Source organism: Cebidichthys violaceus, unplaced genomic scaffold (assembly GCF_023349555.1).
Source record: "Cebidichthys violaceus isolate CVI_PGR_0920_01 unplaced genomic scaffold, fCebVio1.0.p SCAF_44, whole genome shotgun sequence".
NCBI classification, from domain to species: Eukaryota; Metazoa; Chordata; class Actinopteri; order Perciformes; family Stichaeidae; genus Cebidichthys; species Cebidichthys violaceus.
In genome coordinates this window covers 1014069-1031932 of record NW_027176639.1, presented here as the reverse complement: position 1 = coordinate 1031932, position 17864 = coordinate 1014069, and the positions used below count along the sequence as shown (strand labels likewise).

The following is a 17864-nucleotide window of genomic DNA, read 5'->3' as shown; positions in this document are numbered from 1 at the left end:
GCTCCTGGATCCACACGATCCACATCCAGGAAGTGGTTTCTGGGACGTCAGGCTCCTCACAGCGGAGAGTCCACTCCCAGTCTCCCAGGTCAACCGTGAACTAATACAATTCAACAAATAGCTATTTACACTCGACTCGGTCAAGGGACACGATGGAGGTCGACTCAGGTACAGTTGGAAGTCAGTTACTCGTGTTTTGCAGCTGTGACGTCATTGTCAATAAGTTAGCTCGGTTAGTTCAAAAGTTCCCGCAGCGTTTAGCTAACCAGCTAATGCCGCTAGTTAGCGTCAGACGTAAAAGAGTAAGAGCTACAGATAGCAACAGGCTTTCGACCTGCTGGTGACGAGTTTGAGGAAGGGTCACACGTCACCGCGCTGAAGGAGTAACGTTACATTTGGTTTCGTCTCTTTTTTTTTTTTGTCGTATTAAAACTCGCTGTGTTAGCATTTGTGCTTCTTGGTTAGCTTGTAACTGTATCTGGATGAACACAGTGTTAATACGGACACAGTACTAGTGTCACTCTTCTCTTTTAAACTGGTTTAAGCTGCTCTCTGGGATCTGATGATGACGAGCACTTTAAAAACACTCCTCTTGTCGTTTTAAACACTGTGAAACATCTGTTTATTACAGTAAAACTAAGCTAAACCAGCATCCATCCATCCATCCATATATATATATATATATATATATATATATATATATATATATAATAACACTGATATCTGACAACTCAGCTGTAATCAGTCCCGCTCAACACATTAACATACACGTTATAATTGAATATAGAATCATAAAACTACCTCCCAACATGTCAATTATTATTCACAACTGTTTTTATTGGGAACGCTCCTTCAAAAGTACCCTTTAAGTCATTTGAACACATGAACGATGAGTGAATGAGTGAATTGCACACACAGATGTTGGCAGCTGTGTTTCTTTCCTTGTCTTGTTCTTGGAACATTGTCACCATAACTATAATTTCCCGGTGAAAGATTATCACGTTTCACAATGTTAATCGCATCCTAGCTGTTGGAGAGTTGTTGTTGTCAGACTTGCAGCCTCACACATGATAATATCTCATCCTCTGTATTTACATGTTCTCAGTGTTCTACACCGACCACAGCGGGAGAGTCAGTAACCCGCTGTTGGACCAGCTCCCCAGCTACCAGTCCCTGCTGTACCGCAGGAAGTCGTCGGCCGTCGGCTCCAAGCGAAGGAACAGCTCCAGAGCGAGACTCGGCTCCTCCGGCAGCGGGAAGTGGGGCCTGAGCACCGTCCGCAGAAATGAGGAGAAACAGAAGAGTCAGATGGCTGAGAGACCCGTAAGGGAACTACCCAAGACCATGGCCGAGAAACGCAGAGACAAGTACGAGACCCATTACTATTTATAGTGTTTGCTATGTTTAAGAAGTATTATGTCGGCAAACCTCTCAACAAACCTGATGTGTTTGACTGTTAGAACACAGCGCTTGGAGGAGAATCGCGAGCTCAGCCGTTTGGGACAGTTGAGGCTAAGCACCTGCAGGTATCTGAGGAGGCTGAGGGACGATGCCCACGAGTGGCTGAGCTCCCTGAAGCTCTGGAGGGGAGACATCCACGTGATCGAGGGTGAGAGAGACAGAGAGAGACTGTCCTGAGCCTCAGAGGCATTCATTGATTCCATGAGTAAATGCACTTTTCCTCTGACGTAGTTCATCTCTCCCTCCGTTCTCCTTCACCCTCAATAGGGATGTTCGGCACAGGCATCCTGTCCTACTTCTCCTTCCTGCGCTTCCTGGTCATGCTCAACCTGATCATCTTCTTGCTCATGTTCAGCTTCGTCATGTTGCCCATCATCATAGCCCCGAGCGCGTCAGGAAATATCACCTACAGCCAGAGTGACGGTGAGAGCGGACGCTGGCTTGCTTCAGCTTTGAGCGTAAACCAGGCGTTGCGTGGTCTTAAGCTTGTTGTTGTTTGTTCTTCTGTGTTTCACTGCAGGAGGTTTGTGCAGTGTTTATCCAAGCAGCGCCCGGAGAGGTCTGGTCATCTTTCATGAGCACATTACTGATCTGCTGTCCGGGGGAGTAAGTCACTTCTTCTGGGCGGACAAACAAAACAAAGTGTTGCATTTGGTTTCTTCGCTCACCTGTTGTGCTTCTTCTGCAGGGCTTTCTGGAGCAGACCTATCTGTTCTACGGCTACTACAAAGTGGACAAAATACACTTTTCAAAGGCCACTTACAACCTGCCGCTGGCCTACCTGCTGGCCACTCTAGCCTACCTGTTCCTCAGCCTCATCTGGATAGTTAAAAGGTACAAAAAAAGACGAAGCTCATTAGGAATGACCTGGAAGTTTCTGGAAATGTTAACACACTTTGAATTTCTTCAAGGTCCGCCACGGGATTCAAACGTAACCTGATTCAGGATGAGGATCGCTTTCAGAGCTTCTGCAACAAGATTTTCGCCGGCTGGGACTTCTGCATCACCAACGAGAACGCAGTGAGGCTGAAGAGGAGCAGTTTGCTCTACGAGCTCAGGGTCAGTGGCTCGTTTCTATCGGACGAGATGTTTGGTGGGACATGCTCAAGAGTACAATGTAAACCTGAATATGATATAGAATTGAGTTGTTTGTTGCAAATGTTTAATCTTCGCCCGTCGGCCTCGTTCTAAAATTGCACAATCTTCTTCTCTCCCCAGACGGATTTGGAGGAGGAGAGGATCAAACAGAAAATAGCAGATCGCACCCGTAAGGAGAAATGTCGGATCTACCTGATCCGCCTCATTCTCAACCTTTTCGTCATCGGCATCCTGGCCAGTTGCTTCTACAGCATCTATTTAGCCACCATCTTCTCCCAGAAAGTACAGATGGATAAGATAAAGGTGAGGACATGTTGCTGATGTCTTTTATCATTATCATCCTTCTCTCCGAGTAACTCCTCGCCGCCGCTAGAACCTTCCTTCAGAGCGCTCGAAACCGCATTTTACCACGATTTCATCGACACTTTTTGCTTGCTTGCAGGAGAATTTCATAGTGGATCTCATCTATGAGTACCTGCCCTCGATAGTTATCACGTTGGCCAACTTCATCACGCCCCTCCTCTTCTCCGTCATCATCAATTACGAGGACTACTCGCCTGCCTTCGAGATCCGCTTCACGTTGATGAGGTACAGCGGGCTTCTCCCGTGTCTTACTGCTAGAGCTGTACTGGAAGAGTGATGGCATGAGGAGACACGTGGCATATTTTGCCATTAAAAGAGGAATTAAAACATGTAGTTGGTACCGTCGGTAATGACGTTCTGTCTTGTTTCTTCCTCTTCCTTCGCAGGTGTGTCTTCATGCGGTTGACCAGTATCGGGGTTTTGCTCTTCTCTCTCTGGTCTCAGATCACTAGATGTAAAAACGAGCCCTGCGTTTGTGGCTATAACCACGAGCTTTACTCTGTAAGTACAGGGTCTCTGGAATAGCTCCCCACAACGTTCTGGTGCTGTGTTCAAAGTAAACTCTTTGTTGACCCGTCTCCTTGTTGTCCACAGTGTTGGGAGACCCGTGTGGGCCAGGAGATGTACAAACTCACCATCTTTGACTTCATCATCATCGTCGCAGTCACCATCTTTGTGGAGTTTCCCAGAAAGTGAGTTCTCATCTTAAAGAAGGAACTGTAGACGTCGTTGTCTCTTCCTGTCCTCTGGTGATGCGTTGAGGTGGAGGTCTCTTTTGTAACCGGGTCCTTGTGTTGCTCCTCAGGCTGATAGTGAATTACTGTGACTGCGGCCTGGCTAAGTGGTGGGGCCAGCAGGAGTTTGCCATTCCTCAGAATGTGCTGGAGATCGTCTACGGTCAGACCATCTGCTGGATCGGCACCTTCTACAGCCCCATCCTGCCGGCCATCTGCACTATTAAATACTTCTTTATCTTCTACATCAAAAAGGTAGCTCTATATCAAACATTTTCGTATTTTTACACGGATCAGCATCAGAGTTTGTGATGTTGTCTCCGCTCTGCGCTTTAGGTCTCATTGATGACAAACTGCCGTCCGGCCACGCGTCCGTTCCGAGCTTCCAGCTCCAACTTCTTCTTCCTGGCCGTGCTGCTGATCGGCCTGGCTCTGGCCTGTCTGCCCGTCACTTTTAGTGTGGCGCAGTGAGTGATGCACTCTTAATAACCACGATCCACCGACAGAACAAGCGAAGCGTCGCTCATTGCCACCGCCCACATGTGTCTCATTCTGCCGTTTGTTGTCGCACAGAATCAACTCTTCCCGGGCCTGTGGACCGTTCGTCAACTACAACACGTCGTGGGAGGCGCTGCCGACGACGGTGTCCGAGCTTCCTCACGGAATCAAAACGCTCCTCTTCGCTCTCTCGTCGGAGGCCTTCGCCGTGTCCTTCTTTGTCGTCTCGTGGTACGCGTGTCCGTCCGGCATTCCAGCATTTGAACTGTTGATGACGGCCGGTGTTTTCTCTCCTCGGTTGTAATTCTTCACCCCTTTTCATTTCCCCGTGCAGCTTGGCCATGTTTTATGTGATCGCACTAGCTGGAGCTCACAAGAGAGTCATTAACCAGCTGAGGGAGCAGCTAGCTATGGTAGGTCTATTTCACCTTCTATTATTTCTCTTTTCTTAATCATACATTGACCAATTGGGATCTACTTTCTGTGTTTGTTTTTTTTTTTTGTTTTCCCAGGACGGCCGTGACAAGCGCTTCTTGATCCAGAAGCTGTGCCAGGCCCAGAGGCTCTCGGCGATCACATCGCCGGTGCCCAAATCCCAGCCGCGCAGGAGCAGCAGCAGGAGCAGCCCCAGCTATCACACCAGCTTCTCCAACAACTTCAATGAAGGTGTGTTTCTGGCACACTCGCATCACGACTCCTCCACACACGTGTGAGGCAGCGGCACTGACGGCACACACCGAGAAGCAGAGACTGGACAGACGGACCGGATTTTAAAACCAAATTAATATCTCAAATGAGGTGAGCTGTCATATAGACCGGCTTACGTTTGTGTGGTTTTTTTTCTGTGTTCTTTTGTTGACAATCTGATTATCATGAAACTATTAGGAGGCCACAACGTTAAAGTATTTTTGAACCACATTGATCATTGCTACTCAGATGTTTTGTGGTGTTTTTGTGTTGCGGTGTGCGTCTTTTCCTTCTGAGAAGGACCTGCATTACTATAACCACTGGAGTTTGAAAAAATCTTTCTGAATTGTATGCACTTTAAATGTATTAACACTAATGTTTTCTTACTTTTATAACCGTTTGTGTTGACATTGCAGTCTGTTCATGGTGCGTCTTTTGTGTTTTTACCACTGTCAAAAACACTGTGGGTGTATAACAATGCAAAGAACAAATGTATTTCAAAATACTAATCTGTAATCATGTCTCCGTTTAACCATCACTATGACTGAATATAAAGTCTACATCATTTACAAGAGTCTTAACGACAAAACACACACACACACACACACACACACACACACACACACACACACACACACACACACACACACACACACGGTTCTGTATCAAATCAAATGTTCTGACTTTTGCAACAGTCCTTGAAAACTGTCGATCACTGAATTATTTAAGTTTGAACTTTTGAATCTTGTCTGCTTCTCTGTAAGCGGTTCATTTAATAGTGGAACTCAAACTGACCATTTCTGTTGCTCTCTTTTACACGGTGGATGTGGGTTTGTAAAAAACACTATTTGGGTCAGATTTGTTGGAATAAGTGCTGTTTTACTTTATTATGACGCATTTTGTATAACTGTGGTGGCTGGACAATAAATGCTCAAAAATTTGTCAAAAACAATTTTCACTTTTTTTTTTTTTCACGGCCTCGTTGCTGTACTACCTCCCAGCCAGCAGGGGGCGCTGCTGCCCGGCGCTGTGCTCTGACAATGACAGCGACTCAGCTGCTACGGAACCGGAGGCAGCGTGCTGTTGCTCGGCTCATCGAGAGATCAGTCAGCTAAAAAAAAAAAAAAAGAAAATGTTGAGAATTACGATCCGGGCAGACGTGGGAGCCCTTTGGCTGTTATTCTGCATCACGTATTCCCAGTTCTCCACCGTGTCCTCCGATGACATAGTGGTCGCGTGCGGAGGGTTCGTGAAGTCCGACGTTGAGATCAATTACTCCCTGATCGAGGTGAGAGTGCGGACCCTCCCGGCTCGCTAGCTGCTAGCTGCTAGCTAACAGTTAGCCGCTTCATCGTAGTGAGCTAAAGGTTAGCCAGGTCGACCGGCAGTTTGAATGAAATGACCACCAACGGCAGTTTGCTTTACCTGAACGTCTGCTTCCTCTTGCTAGCAAACACAACATTGAGACAACGTATGTGACGTTTTTACGTCAGTGTAGCTATCTGCTAGTTTGCTGCTGCGGGTGTTTTCTCTACGCGGTCACGGTTGACTGTAAACCTTATTATGTTGTCATATATTACGTTACTGTTGTACGTTATTTGTGTTAAACGCTGTTCACCCTTGCACCCGTCTGTTGAGGAATACGATAAGTGCTAGCTAACGGTCCTAATCCTCGCTCATTCACAGGCGCCATAGGATTAGCCATTTGGCTAATTAGCGACATTAAGTAAATCCCAGATAGACTGGTCCGTCTGTGAATGACAGCCGATACTAATTACTCAACCAATTAGCCAATCAGCGTAGTAGTAAAGCGATGAGACCGTACCCCTGCCAGAGCAGCTCATGTTTATTAATTAAAATGATTAAATGATCATTTTCTGTCTGCTTTCGTGGTCAGATCAAACTGTACACCAAACAAGGTTCCTTGAAGTATCAAACGGATTGTGCTCCGATCAATGGCTACTTCATGATCCCTCTCTATGACAAGGTAGGAGATTCACTCCGTTGAGAACTTTGTTGTTTTCCGCTGCTTATGATTGTAATCTACAGACTTGTCTCTCTCACACAGGGAGACTTTGTCTTGAAGATTGAGCCGCCTCTTGGCTGGAGCTTTGGTAAGATTATATCATTTAAGCCGGCTGTTGTTCACGAAATGCATCGCGGTCCTTTGCATCATGTGTGTTCTTGCTTCATCTGGGTCCTAACTCTCACCAGAGCCGACCAGCGTCGACCTCCATGTGGATGGAGTGAGTGACATCTGTACAAAAGAGGAAGACATCAACTTTGTTTTCACCGGCTTCTCGGTCTCAGGAACGGTGAGACGTCTGCGGGATTTCGTGCCTCAATTGATGGAAACGGTTTTGTCCTGAACGCCCTAAAAAGCTTATCTGCACACCTTCAGGTGCTGAGTAAAGGCCATCTCCTGGGTCCGGCTGGCGTGGAAGTCAAACTGACCCGAGCGGGAACCGAGGAGAGACTTCAGAGTGTCGTCACACAGCCTGGAGGAAAGTGAGTGTCTCTCTGTTTGAGGCTTCACACGGCTTCTTCTGCAGTAAACACGCCTCTCTTAAAATGTTTGCTATTTCAATCGCTTTCCTTTTCCTCCTGGTCTTCTTAAAACAGGTATACCTTTCTAAAAGTACTGCCTGGAAACTATGACATCACAGCCGCTCATCCCTCCTGGACTCTGGAGCAGGTCGGTACACGTGCAGACCATAATATAGAAACATGAATGTCTCGTATGCGATGTCGCCGATGCCTACGCACTGTCAAATAATAAATAAAGAAATGGACACGCTGCTGGGTACCACAGTGTGGCACTTCTTCATCCGTGCAGTGCCACTGATACTGTGAAGGATGCACGGTGTCAGCGGCCTTTTTGATTTCATCCCATCCTCGCTGTGACTTCCACGGTGACCTTTCTCTCGTCTTCCCACAGAGCACCACCTCGGTGCTCGTTTCCAACGCCAACGCCCCGGCTGTCGACCATCTGCTGGTCGGAGGCTACGATGCGTCGGGAGAGGTCCGCAGTGACGGAGAGCCCATGAAAGAGGTCACCTTCCTGCTGTACTCGGCCACGGTCAAGAAAGAGGTCATTATTTCATATTTTTAGAAACCGCGAGGAGTCAAAATAGATGATTTTTTTGTATGAATTATAACCACAACGCTAAGTTGCTGCTCCACATTTGTTTCTGTGCGTGTTCAGGACGTTGGTGGCTGCAACACATCTCCGGTGGAGGGGGCGGATTCCGGGGACAGCTCCCTGGTCTACCTGTGCAGCGCTCTGTCCAGGGAAGACGGGACCTTCACCTTCCCCTCGCTGGCCAGCGGCGAGTACACCGTGGTAAGCTCTCTGTAGAGAGCAGAAGAAGGCCGTCGCCGTTTTCTAATTTCACTTAAAGATATAGTCGTTTAGATGCTAACCTCAATGACAAATACAGAGCTTTTACTGTGGCAATAAAAGCCACCCAGAGTCTCCCTTTTATTTTGAAGGAGCAGTAGAGCAGCACGTATACGTATTACACTTTATCACCTGCATGCCTCCATCCCTGTGTATCCCTCGTGCATGGTTAGACTGTTTGTTTGTTTTAGTTGTTTATTCTTTATTTGTATATATCACCAGATGAATAACAGATTATTTGAATGTACCACATAAGCATGTTGAAGGACTGCATTACATCACGCTGTAACCACAATTACACTTGAATCCTGCACGGCCACGGCAGACTCCGCCACTACCCATAAAAACTACCACATAGTAAGATGATCACTGTGGGTATTGCAGGAACATGGCAGGCATAATTGGATCTCATGATGTTTTGACGTCTCTTCTCTTAAGGTGCCCTTCTACCGTGGAGAAAGGATCACGTTTGATGTCGCTCCTTCTAGGATGAATTTCAAGGTGGAACACAACAGCTTGAAACTGGAGGTAAAGAACAAAACGACGCCTCAATGCTCGTGTTTAGTGTTTGTCATTATCTCGTGAATGCGACTACATTTCGTGCACGGCATCGCTCGTCGTCATGTAACGCCGTTTCTTTCCTCGCAGCCCATCTTCCGTGTCATGGGCTTCTCCGTGACCGGCCGAGTTCTCAACAGCGTCGGTGGGGAAGGCGTCCCCGATGCCACGGTGTCCCTCAACAATCAGATCAGAGGTAGCCGTGCTGGAAGACTCCATGCTTTTACTTTTAAAAGCAAACAAAAACATGTAAATATTTTGTGGAACTGCTCATTTGTGCTCTGGTTTTAACACCATAGCGTACTCTGCTGCTCTGTCCTCAACAGTCGTCAGCAAGGAGGACGGTTCTTATCGGTTGGAGAACATGACGGCCGGTACGTACACCATCCGCGTCAGCAAGAAGCTCATGCTCTTTGAGCCCATCACAGTGAAGATCGCCCCCAACACTCCCCAACTCCCTGACGTCATCACAGCTGGGTACGTCTGTCCTCAATACACTTTCACAAAGAAATCAAATTCTTACATTCTCAGCTTGGTTTTTTCATATAACCACTTGATCCCACACCAGGTTCAGTGTGTGTGGCCAGATCTCCATCAGCCGCTTGCCCGAGGGCATGAAGCAGCAGGGCCGCTACAAAGTCACTCTGACGCACCAAGGCCAAGACAAGGCCTCCAGCAGGACCATCGACTCCGACCCGCAGGGGGCCTTCTGCTTTCAGGCCAAACCTGGAGACTACAGTGTCCACGTAAGACCGGCAGCGTCTAGTTTATTGAGCCGTGAGCTGAGGAGCAACGCTTTGAGGTTTAGTTTGACTAGAACATCTCCAAACCGACATTTGATTGGCCCACAGTTTCAGTTAATAATGAACGAGAAGCATACCTTCAACGCTTGATTTTCAGATATATAAAACTTATATAAGATAATAATCTTAATCAAAAACTAAGGGAGGCGCAGCAGTCCAAATCCTGCGCAGATATTCAGAAACGATCCAGAATAAGTCAATATTAATATATTACTACTATACTAGAGATAAACTGATTTCAGTGCTTACATGGTGGATTAAAGTCTTTGATCTCTACATGGTAACTTTGGTTATACATCACCGTGTTCAGGTGTCGCTCCCCGAGCTGGAGGTGAAGGCGGGCCTCGCTCTGCAGCCTCAGGCCCTGGAGGTCTCCCTCGTGGACCAGCCCCTCACAGACCTGCTTTTCACCCAATTCATGGCCTCTGTCTCTGGGAATGTCCACTGTTTAGGTGAGGACCTGTTCATTCACATTTAGAACACAGTCTTTGTCAGAAACGTGGCTTCAACCCCTTAGTTAAAAGTGCGACACCTTCTCACTGAGCTCCTGTGCTCCGATTGACCTCCAGCGTCCTGCGACGACCTGTCGGTGACCCTGCAGCCGGTGAGTCGGCAGGGAGAGAGGAGGACGGTGGCTCTGTCCGGCAGCAGTGACGTCATCGGCTTCTCCTTTGACGACGTTCTACCGGGGAAATACAAAGGTCAGGACTCGCTAATAACGCTTAACATCTTCAATAACAGCAGTAAAGATAATTGTGATCTCTGGTCTTTTATTCCTTGCAACGACCTGTTTTCATTCAGGGTTAATAAGAAGTTAGAAGCTGGTGGTTGTGAGTAGTTCTGTAAATCAACATTTAAGGAGAGCACGAATGCAAAGTCAGCACGCCAGAGAAATCACCCCGATCACTGTTTATAAACCGTTCTCCTCTGTCCTGTTCATATTTCTGTTCAGAAATCCAATTGCTCTCTAAGGATTGTGGGGAAATAAATTAGTAATTAACAGCCTCCGGTCATAATTGATGTTTAGCACCAGCTTTCAGGAAGCTCCATTATTCAACCAGTGGTTCTGTACCTTCTGCTGCCGCATCCATCTCCCCAATACACACAATTCAATACACACACAGTCATCTGTTTGGTGGGCCTGCTGGCTGTCTGCACACACAGCATCTTTTAAGGGATGTTTGCTCAGCTTGTGTTGTTGCCAGGCCCAAGCAGTGAAAGAACTTTACTTTGATGTTATGATGATGATAAGATGAGCCTCGACCCGACGTGATCACTTTTCTACAGACGTTCACATCTGTCATGTGACTTTTGATTATTTGTTTGTGTTCTCTTGCGCCCGCCAGTGAGTATTCCTCACGAGGAGTGGTGCTGGAAGCACAAGTCTATGGAGGTGGAGGTTCTGGACTCGGATGTTTTGGGGGTGGAGTTCAGACAGATTGGCTACATCCTGCGCTGCTCCCTCTCCCATGCCATTACTTTGGTGAGTAATCAGTACCGTGTGTGTGTGTGTGTGTGTGTGTGTGTGTGTGTGTGTGTGTGTGTGTGTGTGTGTGTGAATTCTAACTGAACGTGTTTTTACTGCGCAGGAGTTCTTCCAAGATGGCAGCAAACCCGAGAACGTCGGCGTGTACAACCTCTCTAAAGGAGTGAACCGCTTCTGCCTCTCCAAGCCCGGTGAGGTTCATTCACCCGACCGCTCGTTAGCTAAACATAGCATGAATTAGCATATGAAGAACATGACTATACCAGTGGACCAAGTGTTCCCTTGTGCATAGTTACAGTACGGTGTTTTGAGCCAAAAGGCCTTTAAAACTGGAGCAAAGTCATTAATCAACGAACAACTGCTTGTCCAGGTGTTTACAAAGTCACCCCTCGCTCTTGCCACCAGTTTGAGCAGGACTTCTACACCTACGATACGTAAGTATTGAGACGCTGTTTCCATTCATTCATGCTTTAAAGGAGCGCTCTCCCATGCAGCTCCACCAGGCGTCTATATCGTTAACCTGTGTCCAACAGCTCGGCCCCCAGCATCCTGACCCTCACCGCCGTGCGGCATCACATGACTGGGCTCATCACCACCGACAAGCTCCTCGACGTCACAGTGACTATCAAGTAATGACTTTACGCTGCAGACCCTGTGTGCTAATATTAGCTGCCGGTCATCCTTCTGCGAATGTCCAGCTCACGTGTTTTTGTTTCCCCTCCCTCCCCTCGGTCAGATCGTCCATCGAGAGTGAGCCGGCGCTGGTTCTGGGTCCCCTGCGGAGCCTGGAGGAGCAGAGGCAGGAGCAGCAGCTGCAAGAGATTCAGCTGCGCCGTCAGGAGCGAGAGCGCCGCGCTGCCGAGGAGGACGGCGGCGCCAGAGACGATAGCCCTCCTATCCAGGAGAAGGCTGACGAACTGACCGGCCCCTTCCACTACGAGTTCTCCTACTGGGCCAGGTCAGTTGTACTGCCTTTTGGTTTCAGTTTATACTCTTTGGTCTTCACTAGGGCTCACTGTCTTATAGCATTGCTCAGTGATGGTAGATTGCTCTAAATACAGCAGTGCTAAAACTGTCACCAACTGACCGTACACCAACACGGCCATAGTTTGCAGATGTAGAGGCCACAACCAATAAGATTGAAACAGCCCGGCCAGCTTCAAGTAATGGAGTAAATCCTGCAAAGGGCATGAGACTGGGTCTGAGCCCTTGTCCCTTCACCATGAAAGAAACAGTTTCTCTTTACCATTCTTGTGGGAGGAGCTCTTGCACCCTGCGAGGTCTCACACATCGATGGCTCAAGGATGCAAATCTTCCCGAACCATATCCCCGATGTTGCCTGCAGTGGGCAACGGAACCAGAGCTTCTTTGAGCAGATCCAGAGGGTCCTCTCCAAGCAGGAGGCCTTCCACCTGATGCAGTCTCTCGTCCCTCACAGAGGGGCGGAATGCTGCAGGTGATGCACGGGTCAGGGTCAAGATCTCGACCCGAGTGGAGAGCGTGGAGTCATTTGTTTACTGCCACTCGTCGTCAGGAAGGAGTTAAACAGAGCTCCTATCACTTTGCAACCTTATTGTTAGCAATAATGCCGTCATGTCTAGGAGTCTTGCTTAGTCTTGAACCCATGTGGTGACGCAGTGAGGTGATCTAGACTGTATGACTGTACAGGGCTGGAGAGAAGATCACAGTGACGCCTTCATCCAAGGAACTGCTCTTCTACCCTCCTGAGGTAGAGGCCACTATCACTGGAGGTAAGTTCCTTCTCTCTCACACACACACACACACACACACACACACACACACACACACACACACACACACTGTAGTCTAACAAACCTGCTGTGTCTATTAGTGTTCCTTGTCATAGCTGCTTCTTAAGTCTTGTACGTGGAGAAAGAACAGATGAATAACATCTTACCTCTATGACCTAAAAAGTAAGTTCTCTCTCTCGACAGAGTCGTGTCCGGGTCGGCTGGTGGACATCGCCGGTCGCGCAGGTCTCTTCCTGGAGGGCAAGGTGACACCAGAGCTGCAGGGAGTTGAGATCTCCATCACCGAAAGAGGAGCTGCTGCTCCACTCATTACTGTGGCCACCAATGAGATGGGAGCATACAGGTCTGAGAACCACAATCTGTACCTGAGAGACCAACCAGTTTGTGCAGTCTGTGATATTTGCTGTACTGTTATCTGTTACTGTAACATGTCTGTCCTTTAGTTTTGCGTGTGGGAGAGTATTGTAATCACATGACACACAGTATAAGACATGCGTTCCTACCCTCCGTTCTCTCCTCTGTTCCCTCAGTGTGGGTCCGCTCCACAGCGACCGGCGGTACGACATCAGTGCCGGTAAAGAAGGTTTTGTCCTCAGTCCTGTGGAGGGAACCCAGGGAGACTTCAAGGCGTTCGCTCTGGCCGGCGTCACCTTCAAGGTACGATGTGACCAACACTGACTCCCATCCATATTTCATCCCAGTATTCAGCACACATTCACATCTGCACTACTTTTAGCTGACGCTCGTTGAGATCTGTAACCTGTACTGTCTCTCTGTGCTTTAGATTAGATCGGAGGATGGTCTTCCCCTATCAGGTGTCCTCCTGTCTCTGAGTGGAGGACAGTTTCGCTCCAATCTGTTGACTCAGGACACCGGCCTGCTGACGTTTAATAACCTGGTATGGATCCAACGATTCATTCGTTATTACTTTCTTTCTGTGGTGCAGCGATGCTCTAGCTAATGTTTCTATGTTTCTGCTTTCCAGTTGATGAAATCACTGCTCTTCTCTCCTCAGAGTCCTGGTCAGTATTACTTTAAGCCCATGATGAAGGAGTTTCGCTTTGAGCCGGTGTCCCAGATGATCACGGTGGAGGAAGGTCAAAACCTCAGTATCGACATAACTGGCATTAAGACCGCTTACAGGTACGCAGACGTCCTTTTGGTGCCGTTTGTTTTTCGCCGGTCTATCGTACCATTTAAAATGTCCGCAGCGCGTGAATCTGACCGCCGTCGTGGTCTCGCGCTGTGTTCCTCAGCTGCTACGGAGCGGTGCAGTCCCTGAGCGGGGATGCGGAGAGGGACGTAGCCGTGGAGGCGTTGGGGCAGGGAGAGTGCAGCCTGTACAGCGAGGACACCGTCACCGATGAGGAGGGCCGCTTCAGACTCAGGGGTCTGTTGGTGAGTACGCTAGGACAGAGCGTGAAGCGGCACTTTTACTGTATCTCCAGCGCACCTCGTATGACTTAATGAAAGCATCGTTTCCTCGTATGACTTAATGAAAGCATTGTTTCCTCGCAGCCGAGTTGCAAATATCTGATTCAGCTGCGAGCAGAAGGCAACGACCACATAGAGAGGGCCTTACCACAGCACCGCGCTATAGAGGTGAGACGCAAAGACGTTAAAAGGCTTCACTTGTTTCACACGGCAGGTTTGTATTACGACTGTTTTAATCCTCAGACTTTTACAACTCTTATCATCACTGCAGCAAGTATCTTATCTTTAGTCACGAGGTAAACGGAGAACAACTCCACCACGAGTTCCATTCAGAAGCTGTTCTGGAGCTGATTATTTCACACGGTCTTCATCAGGAGATGGATTTTGCCCAATTGCCACGGAGCAGTAGACTTTCACTTTTATCTTTCGTGTGCACTTAAAGGACTTCTCACCTCTGAAACGTTGAGCGTCAAAGTTCATCAGGGTTTCTGCTTTTACTGATGAATATCATGCGATATGATGAACAGCTACTAAATGGACATTAAGACATTTTTGACCCTCTACTTAAATGTGTCTCTTAATCCTCCAAACAGTGACACGTTTTCAACGTCATCGTGTTTCTGCTTTTATACGTGGAACTGAACTCTAGATAGGAGCGTGTGGAACACTTTAATAATTGTTAAAGTAACGGTGTGAACCCTGTGATCAGAACGTATCAGCAGCCTCATCACATGGGTCCGTTCTATACGCAGAACAAAAGCAGCGGTAATCCCGTTGCACTTTTTAAACCTCTCGGTTCATCATGTTAGCTCGTCTGAAAAGCGCAGGCTTCCTAATCTGTCGGGCGAGGCTGGAGACGCCTTTAATTCCACTTGATTCTCTGTCATCGTCGCACCGAGCGACTTGTACAAAGACTCGTCCACGGGTCACGTTTAGAGCGAGAAGGTTGCATCGGTCCATTAAGCTCCGTGTTCCCCTTCAGGTCGACAGCAGTGACATTGAAGGGGTCAATATCATCGCCTTCAGGCAGATCAATCAGTTTGACCTCAGTGGAAACGTCCACACGTCCCCTGAACATCTCGCAACACTCTCGGTAGGACTGCTTGTCTTTTTGTTATCCCTACCTGACATACATTTCTGCAATTCTAACGTAGCAGGAAGGTGCAGAATTAACATTAATTACTGTTAACTCTCCTTTCTTTGTGCAGGTGAAGCTTTACAAAAGTGACAATCTGGACAACCCGATCAACACCGTCTCTCTGGGACAGTCCCTCTTCTTCAACTTCCCTCCTCTGGACAGAGACGGAGAGGTATCTGCTCTCTCTATTGAAACACAAAAGCCCAAACTACTGAAACCTTCTCCTCATAGTCCTAACACCTAAAGTCCGATTCTCTAGTCTGCATTACTGGGTGGTGAGAAGTGTCCTTAACGTTGACACTATTGTGTCTTTCACTACTTGTAGACCGTGCGTCTGAAGTCTCCTTTGTCTTCCTTCTGCAGAGCTATGTGCTGATGCTGTACTCCACGCTGTCCCGCTCCCAGTACGACTTCACTCTGCCTCAGGTCACCTTCACCTCCAACGGCTACCACAAGCACGTCACGCTCACCTTCAACCCCGCTGTAAGACGCTTCTTTGTAGCCCACGGTTTAACCGACGGAATACTTCAATGATGCCGTTTTTAACGGCGAGAACCTCCGGTTGCTAACGTGCGGTGAGGTGAAACTGTGCAGGCGTGTTTCTTCTATCGTTGTGGATCTCAGGTCGTGTGTTGGTGTGCTTTCCCACAGCGTAAAGTGCCTGACCAGGACGTGGCCCAGGGCTCCTACATAGCTCTGCCCCTCACTCTGCTGCTCCTGTTAGCGGCGTATAACCACGAGAAGGTACATATCCACCTCCACCTGCTGCAGGCAATGTGTTCAAAGACCGTTTCTTGCTTAAACCGTTACATTTCTGAATGTATTTAGTTAGAATAAAGCTCTCTGGAGTCTGGCTGCATCAGACCCAGGCCTACGATTTGTTATAACACCAAGAAGAATGTCCAATTTCTTGTAGTTCCTTTCAGAGAGTTTCTTAATATTTCGAGTATGAGACCGTTGATCCAAAAAGCGTTTGTTGATCATCTTTTGCGGACCTGTTCCGCAGGTAATCCCCCTCCTGTTACAGGTGGTGAACCGCATCCAGGGAGTGAGGAGCATGGCCCAGGTCAGCGGGGACGGCGCCGCTCTGGACGAAGCCAAACGTCAGGCGAAGAGACCGAAGGCCAGACGTACATGAATGAGGACGCGAGCGCGGCTCACCTCCGACCTCTCCTCAGGACACCGAATGGCACACCGGCAGCCTCACAGAGCACCGTGTGTGAACTATTCAGTGCACTAAGATGTGATTTGGAGAGTGAAGCCCGACGCGAACCGCTCGACCGCGCATTACCGCCGCCGCCGCCGCCGCCGCCTCATCAGCCATTCAGGTTCACTGGACTGATTGCTGACATTTTACAGGTTGTTTTCTCCAGAACTCTTTGTTTAAGAAAATTGTTAATATTTGTGATAGAATATGAGCCATTTTTATACCTTTGTAATTTATCTCGGTCAACTCCAATCTTCTGCTTGTGTTGTTAAAGCACTGGAATGCTTTTGATATCGGTTCTAGCGTAGATCAGGACTGCGAGGCGCCGTGGATGATCACGTGTCATTTGGGTCAATTCAGACGATACAGAATTCGTGAAAGATCTAATAATAACTTCCAGTATTGGATATTTAAAATGTAAAGTTTAATTAAATGAACTGTGAAATTGAATAACAATATGATTCTGAGCTTGTGAAATGATCAGAAGTATTTCTTTCGTATTACTGGTTCCATAGTTAAAAGATGTTTAGAAATATATTTCTCTTAAACTTCATTTCACAAGTTCCAGATCTTTTGTTTGACCCAGTAGATCGTGAACTGAACTGACTTCTCAACGCCATCACAAACGTGGGATTGTGTGAATGTCCACTGTGATTTGAGAGACAGCCAAAGCCGTTGACAAGCTAATAAATGCTTAATATCGTTGTCGGTCATGTTGTATTACTTAAATGTAAACGCCCACGAGTTACTGTACTGCACTCCTCTTCTGGTGGTATTTCAGAAGCTGTTAAGTGTGACGCAAGATTGACTTCCTGTCAGTTTCAGTGAAGTGGTCGATGGGATGCTGGAAATTTGGGCTTGAATACGATGTGAGGAGAAATATAGTTTTTTGCTGTGGGGGGGGGCTATAGGAGATAACAGATAGTTGATTAATTTATTATTAACATGTCTAATCAGATGTGAATGATAACCTAGTTTGTATGCTTCAGAAGTGTTTATTTGTGTTTATTTGACCGACATCCACAGAAGGAAACATGAATTACAATATCTACAAAGGGTCTGTGATGACCTTGAGTTAAACTTAAACAGATGAGACTGAATTGTGATTTCATAAAGTCATCGTCTCACCACTGAGCTGTGTAACGCACTGTGAACACTATGGACCCCAATTATTACTCTGTGTTCAATGAATCTGCTCTCAGATGTGGCTTTAACTGAAAGATGA

The 17864-nt window shown here is 47.6% G+C and overlaps 1 protein-coding gene across 1 annotated transcript; it reads left to right on the top strand.

The window, feature by feature from the left end:
* Window positions 1–45: 45 nt before the first annotated feature.
* nomo (nodal modulator) lies at window positions 46–17344 on the top strand. The gene is given in 48 exon segments (XM_068728872.1): window positions 46–168; window positions 1106–1367; window positions 1461–1609; window positions 1729–1884; window positions 1982–2067; window positions 2150–2295; window positions 2373–2520; window positions 2680–2862; window positions 3002–3147; window positions 3309–3423; window positions 3517–3614; window positions 3728–3911; window positions 3993–4123; window positions 4230–4385; window positions 4489–4567; window positions 4667–4861; window positions 5889–5969; window positions 5971–6129; window positions 6739–6828; window positions 6910–6955; window positions 7056–7156; window positions 7243–7349; window positions 7464–7536; window positions 7780–7932; window positions 8047–8184; window positions 8680–8769; window positions 8890–8995; window positions 9126–9276; window positions 9368–9545; window positions 9913–10054; window positions 10172–10303; window positions 10949–11085; window positions 11192–11279; window positions 11459–11522; window positions 11622–11717; window positions 11825–12046; window positions 12757–12839; window positions 13044–13203; window positions 13391–13517; window positions 13645–13758; window positions 13876–14003; window positions 14117–14258; window positions 14379–14462; window positions 15277–15387; window positions 15503–15604; window positions 15796–15915; window positions 16084–16176; window positions 16439–17344. Coding segments are annotated over 48 exon segments (6000 nt in total). The 5' UTR covers window positions 46–152; the 3' UTR covers window positions 16571–17344.
* Window positions 17345–17864: the final 520 nt, after the last annotated feature.